The sequence below is a fragment of the Vigna umbellata genome, chromosome 3, assembly GCF_029865625.1.
Source record: "Vigna umbellata cultivar VRB3 chromosome 3, Vumbellata_1.0, whole genome shotgun sequence".
Taxonomy (NCBI): Eukaryota; Viridiplantae; Streptophyta; class Magnoliopsida; order Fabales; family Fabaceae; genus Vigna; species Vigna umbellata.
Genome location: NC_142167.1, coordinates 33578731 through 33585924, shown reverse-complemented (window position 1 = coordinate 33585924; position 7194 = coordinate 33578731). Strand labels below are relative to the sequence as shown.

The window sequence follows — 7194 nt, the reverse complement described above, 5'->3', positions numbered from 1 at the left end:
GAGAATCAACATTTCACTGTTACTTACTGGAAAACCGAACGGTCAATGACCGTGCAGTAGGAACGTACATATTTATGGGAAATTCTCTTACAATCCATTCTCATTCCAGTTCATATCATCATTAACTTTCACAGTTAATACGACTCATATCATGTAAATTCATATATTTCATTTCACCAAATTAGCGAACGTTCATGCATCTCAAGCACATTAACATCATGCATTATACTCATCCAGCAAATAACGATCGTTCAAACATTTCATACGTATCATACATCATGCATTAATTTCATGCAGTAAATTAACGAACGTTCATACAAGGCACACCACATGAATTAAATCAAATAAGCTTCCCTTACTTGGAAAATGAACGAACGTCCACAGATGCGCAAATTACAATTCTCCACTACAATTTCTCCTACCGCCAACGCTTGTTATCCACACAGCTTCACTAACCGAACGTTCTTCTCTGGAAGTCCTTGACGCCGAGCGTCCTTCTACGGTGCTGGAATACAGAATTGGAGGGGATGAAACGGTGGTGTGTCTTAGAGAGAGGGTGCAGAGAGTTTAGAGAGAAGGAGGAGAGAAAGAATTTCTCAGAAATGAAGGAAAGAGGGGGCGTGCAGTGGGAGTGGGGAATAAATTCAGATCTCAGATTTGTTCCCACCCCCTTTCGAGCGCACGTCCAGTCTGGCAGCCAGCGCACGTTCCCACTTTGGCAGACACATTCCCATGCTGCCAGGGCACTCCACCACGCTCCTGTCGGCCATGCTGGACGGTCGTCCACTCTGAGGTTGCCACGTGTTTTCCACTACCATTGGACGCACGTTCACACCCTGGCATCCGACAGACGCTGCTGTCTCCACGTGTGTCGCTGAGGTGGCGCGCTCTCAGACTGCCACGTTTTTTTTTTTTCTGAGGCCTGACATTCCCCCCAACTACAAAAATTTTCGTCCTCGAAAATTAAGACGTGCTCTCAAAGAGATGGGGATAAAACCTGAGATCGAGGCAATAGATGTGTCAATATAGATGCTTCCATCGTTTGTCGAATAACTAGGGAAATTTCAGTTGATCTCCTGTAGAATGAGAACTTCAAATCACGTAGTAAAAAATAAGAAGTGATCCTATTATCCTTCTGTAAGAGAACCTTACAATGAGAACCATATTAAAACTATGAAGGAAAAGCAAAACAGGATAACATTTATATCTGCAAACATTGATGGTTAAGCCATTCAAAACTATTCAGTGAGTTTTGGCCAAAGATTACTCAAAAAAGTCAAAGCTTGCAAAAAAGATTAAAAATGAGAAAAGGCAGTAAAAGGGTGCATGGGGTTAAGCTTTTCATTGTTTTATGATACATAACCCATTGTTGAGCCTGTAGTCAGCTATATCAAAGGCATGGAGCAGCCAGCCCCAAAAACACTACAATACGTTAGTGGATAGCAAGATAGTTGTTACATAGAAAATTATGAATGCAAGATTAAAAAAAAATTATACTGTATCACATGAACAAATGCAATATATATATATATATATATATATATATATATATATATATATATATATATATATATATATATATATATATATATTACTAATTAATAATATATATATTACTAATTAATAATCAAAATTTATACTCTAAAAGTCTAAACATGCATTACCACCATTGCTATTAAATTCTTACCTCAGTAAAAAGATCAAAAAGTCCAATTTACAAATTACAAGGCACTTTTAAGATAGATTCTACTAATGCAACATTCACTATCATCCTAGTAGTCTATGCTCCAATACCATTTTGATAAGTATAAAACTACGAATATATAAAAAATAAGTGAAAGGTCAAAAAGAATAGGAAGTTAAACAAAAGCAAGTAAATGAGCAAAACCTGTCACCCTTTGATTTCCTCATGCGATCTCCAGTGCTAAAATTAGCCATGCTGTACTCACACCGAACCTATAGACATACATTGCACATAAGCAACAATTAAGTTTTTGTTACAATTCATATAAATACAGACAACATAACTTAGAAAAAAAAAACTACCAGAGCATGGTTGGTTATTTGGCTTCTATTTTGCACCTGAAATGCAGAGAAGTTACTAAAGAAAAACAGCAAATCATCTAAAGCTCAACTACAACATCAAAGTTTTTTAAATGTCTAAACCAACTAACACTGAAAAAGGATAGTTAACAATCCTTAAATTACATAGACAAATTTTCATTAGCAAGGTAAATAATTAAACAGTACCTCTCTAGGGCCATAGACGGCAGCAATAACTTTTGTATTACCCATCTCAAACATGGCAGAACTGTTTTCAAAACAAAAAAACTTTATGGTCAAATGCTTCAAATGATATCACAACTTAATTTTCTAAAAAGCTAAAATTCATTTACCCATCTGCTTTGGATACAGCACCAATTTCTGCACCAATTTGTCGCATCTACAATATACCATAAAGAGAGGAGAAAAAGTTAAAGGCAAAAGATCAGTAGAGAAAGAAATATAAAATCATAGATTTAGATCCTCTGCAGTGAAGGAATAACACTTTAGAGGATAAACTGCAGTAATAGTCATTGAGATTTTAATAACTTCATAGTTTCTTATACATGTACATATATTTTATCACACTCTTAAATACTAAATTTTTAATAAATAGTAATAACTTCACCTTATCCTCTAAAGTGCATCTCCTCATTTTAAATAGTCGAATCCCAAAATCATGTCCAAATCACAGCTGTTAAATAGGACTGAATTCCATAGGCCAGACCTTAAAATGCTGCTTTCAATTAGCTCATTTTGTCATAGGACCAAGTTCATATATCTCACTAAAAAAGGTTGGTTAGACATCCTTAGGGTTAGAACCCTCCATTTTCTTACTTTTATCATTTGGCAAACTACAACATTTGTAGCTTTTAAGTGATATGATGGAATCGTACTTGACGTAGTTGATGGACAAATTTATGATCACCAAAATATGATGTCACAAACTTGTTTCACAATCGGCAAGTATGACTGAATCGTTCAAGTAATAAACTTGGTAAGACCAAGTATCGTTCTTCCCAAAGGACTCACGACCTAGTTTAGTTATGTGATTTGTTGATTAGCTAGGACTTACAAACGAAATATTTGGATTTAATTATGCAAGACAGAAAATAAACATGTATGCATGAATTGATCAATGGCAAAGACAAAAGATAAACACTTTCAAGGAAATATATGAATGAATATGTTGTTGGGGGTCAATTTCATATCATCCACTCTCATACATTTTAGGAATTCAACATTCAAATCATCATTGTTAATGCCACTCTCTAAAGTACCATTCTAGATGGCTTCTCCCTAATCAAATAGTTCATACAATTCCTAGCATTCCTAATGATTAGTTCATAAGTGCAGGAGCTTAACGACAACCAATATAATATTGGGAGAAATTCCCCGGATCTAGACTTCCCCGTACGTGCCCGTATCGACAAAACCAATAATCATGCATTGAATGAGTTAAACTATGCAAGCATTAAGCAAAGAGGAAAAACCCTAACTAATGATGAAAGAAAGCATAAGTCTTAATGAAAAGATGCAAGCATAAATTCCATATATGAGAGCTTCAAGAGATTACATTGATTCCCCAACAAACATACAAGGTTTAGTTCACCATATTCATGGTGAACCTAGATGAATTACAATGAAAGTATGAAAGAATAAACCCAAAAAAGGTGAAGAGGTAGCCTAAGCATCCAAGATCCTCCTTCAAAGGGGTGGAAGAGAGAGTGTTTGCCTCGTTTCTGCCAAAGATACTTAATCCTAGGACGTGCAAGTCCTTATATACTATTCTAGAGTTACAAAAGATTACAAAAGCCCAAGCCCAAAAAGTGCCGCTCAGCGGTAAATACCGCTCAGTGGTGACCACGCTTCACTTTTCTTCCCCTCAGCGGCCAGTTTGCCCCTCAGCGGACCTCCCGTGACCTCCTGAGTGCCGCTCAGCGGTAAAATGCCGCTGAGCGGTGCCTTCGACTTCTCTTTTTGCACTCTTTGCTTCCTTTTATGATTCCATCTCTCTCCTTCTTCACTTCTTTCACTAAATTCACCTTAAAACCTGCACAAAAACACTGAAATCAAGCATAAACCTGTCCAGCTCTCTTATTTCTGAAAATATAGATAAAATGCATGATTTCAAGCTAGTTTCTAAGTCTAAAGGTTGCTTTTAGTATCAATTTTAAGCATGAAAATAACAGTTTTTCAACTGTTATCACAACCCCAAACTTAGAACTTTGCTTGTCCTCAAGCAAACAAAATGTAACTCCATCTCCAACCAATTCATATGATGGTTCACTCATTCAAAATCCTCTTTTCAAGATAAGTAACAACTTCACTCAAACTAATGACCAAGAGTTCAATCAAGATGTGCACATGCTTTATTATTCACAAAGTCATTTAAATTCCAACAAATGCTATTTTTCATGAATGATCAATCAATTAAGCATGGATGTTCATGTGCTCATGGAATATTTCCTCACTAGGTAAAGTGTTTCACTCAACACACAAGTGTATAAGAGGTAAAGTGTTTCACTCATTCACTCCACTATCACAATGTCACATGAATCAACTTTGCCTTTCATTTTACCACAATCAAAAACATTCACAAGCATGCATCATCACAAGGACTTTTCAATGGCTTATAATGTGGCTGGGCTAACAAGAAAATTGGTTTTTCTGGATCACAAAATCCTTGAGTCAAGAGAATCATAACAACACAATTTTTCTTATTCATTCCCAACTTTCTTTTGCCTTTGCTTTTGCATTTGCATTGAGCTTTGCTTCTTTTTCTTTTCTTTTTCTTTCTCTTTGCATATTTTTACTTTTTAGCTCTTAGCTCAATGCTTTTCCTTTTTCATGTTTCCCCAACAACCCCAAACTTGAACATTTAACAGTACCACACAAGATCTTCTACTTAACTCAAGGTAAAGATTTTCAATCAAGGGTGTTCAGTGTATGTTTAAGGCTAAGGGTTCAAAGGATAGAACACAACGTGTTCTCTTTTTAGTAGGCTAACTTTATGAATTTGGCCAATAAAAAGGGTTTTAACAACACGGCCTTGATCATATGATGCAAAACAAGCAATTGATTCAATCATGGAAAACCTGGGCAAAATCATTCATGCTTTCAAAGTAACAGCATTTAACAATAACAACTCTGGAGCTCAAAACCTCACATATAAGCTCATTCACATTTGACATACACATCCTGCTTAATCTCACAATCACAATCATGATATCATGCATTTGTTCACAAAGCTTGTGAATCACCTGTATAAGCATTTAATGTGCACATCATCTCAACATCAATCAATCAATAAGCATCATTCAATCATTACTTATCAAACAACCACAGTTAATAGCAAACCATCATAACAAACCAGGTGTTCAATAGAGTACATCAAACCCTAATCTAAAAACAAAAACAAATAAGTTCAGAAAACTTAAACCACCAAAAGCATAAGCATATGATAGCATTCATCAGCAAATGCTATCTGAGCTCCTCATCAGTCTGAGCTGTCCTCTGTATCTTCCTTCTTCTTGGATCTTATAGTCTTGATTCTTTTTGCCCGATGAGGAGGCCATCCCTGCATCAAACATAATTCACAAAACCAACAGATACATTGTTAAGCATTAGTAAACCACAATGAAGAAATCATCCCCTTCAATGATGCTCTCTCCCAACCCCAAACTTAGATGGAAAACTAGTGAGAAAGTGAGTGAAAGGGAGATTTTCTTAAGAGGGAATAGGGAAAAGATGTGGAGAACCTTGGAAAAGGTATGTGGGAATGTGTGTGCAGAGAAGAGCCTGAAAATAGAAGCTTATGCGCAGTTTAGGGTATAAAAATACCCTAATGGGCTCGGGTCCCGCTAAGGGGAACTAAAGCCCATTCTGCGAGAGTACCGCTCAGCGGTAAAATACCGCTCAGCGGCACTTGCGTGATGTGCTCTTCTCCTTCTTTTCTTAACCTACGTGCCTCCTAAACATGCCCCTCACTGGTTCCCTGCAATTCAATGTTTAAAATACTTATGCAAACCCTAACTAAAATAAAACAAACAAAAACAATCAATCAACTGGGTTGCCTCCCAGGTAGCGCTTGTTTAACGTCACGAGCCTGACCCAAAATCCACCAACACCCATCAGTAGGTGTTTCAAACTTACCAACACCCATCAGTAGGTGTTACAGACTTACCAGCACCCATCAGTAGGTGCAAAATTTTCTCACCAACACCCATCAGTAGGTGTTACAAACTTAGTATCCTTCAGTAGATACTTAACCACCTAGCATCCTTCAGTAGATGCTGTATCCAACAAAATATTTACAAAATAATGTCCACAAATTAAAAGTTACAAAACAAAATCAAAAGTTTTTAAATCCACTGGGTTGCCTCCCAGCAAGCGCTCTTTTAACGTCATTAGCTTGACCCAGTAAGCTCAAGTTCCTTCTTCTTTTTCTTCTTTCTACTGAACTTCTTCAGAAATTTGATCAAACCGGGAACCTGTTGCAGTGTCTCAATCATAGGAACTTTAATCTCCAATTTCTTGAAGATTTCCATAAAGCGCTCAAATTCCTTCTTCCTATGATACTTCTTTGGATGAGGAAGAGGTTTTTCATATGATTCTTTCTTTTTTTCTCTCCTCCTCTTTTTCTTTTCTCTCACTTTCTTTTTTTCTTTTCTTTTTCTACTCACTTTCTCAATCTTCACACAAATTTTCTCTTCTCTCTCTTTTCTCTCTTCGTTTTCCAACTCAACTTTTTCAACATTTACACTCACTAGCACTTCACACTCTTCCCTGGGGTTAACCTCAGTATTAGCCCCACAATTTCTACTTGACCTTTCTTCCACCTGTTTGGTGATCTGCCCCATCTGAGTCTCCAAATTTTTGATAACAGCTTCAGTGCTCTTTTGGGTAGACTCAGTTTTCTGTATGAAATTGTTGAGAGTTTCCTCCATCCTCATGGACCTATCATTAAGCATAGATAACTGTTGCCATAAGGTGGGTTGCTGCTGCTGCTTATTATATTGACCCGCTTGCCCAGTTTGCCCTTGACCAATGCTTGGGTGTGGTTTCCACCCCTGATTGTAACTCCCTTGACGATATTGATTGGTCATGTAGTTTACATCCTCTATTGCTTCTACTGAAAAGGCACATTGA

At 36.9% G+C, this 7194-nt stretch overlaps 1 protein-coding gene across 1 annotated transcript; it reads right to left on the bottom strand.

Moving 5' to 3' along the window:
* Positions 1-976: 976 nt before the first annotated feature.
* Positions 977-2443, bottom strand: LOC148202301 (exosome complex component RRP41 homolog). Its single transcript, XM_088109585.1, has 4 exons — positions 2397-2443; positions 2251-2311; positions 1889-1956; positions 977-1076 (listed from the first exon to the last, which is right to left on the bottom strand). Exons 1-4 carry the CDS (start codon positions 2441-2443, stop codon positions 977-979), a joined length of 276 nt encoding a protein of 91 aa, XP_087965711.1.
* Between the last annotated feature and the right edge of the window lie 4751 nt (positions 2444-7194).

Coding starts and splice junctions, on each gene's coding strand:
- LOC148202301 (XM_088109585.1), bottom strand. CDS start 2,443: ATGCGACAAATTGGTGCAGAAATTGGTGCTGTATCCAAAGCAGATGG. Junction 1,957..2,250: donor CCGTCTATGGCCCTAGAGAG/GTACTGTTTAAT, acceptor GTATGTCTATAG/GTTCGGTGTGAGTACAGCAT. Junction 1,077..1,888: donor AGGAAATCAAAGGGTGACAG/GTTTTGCTCATT, acceptor CTCATTCTACAG/GAGATCAACTGAAATTTCCC.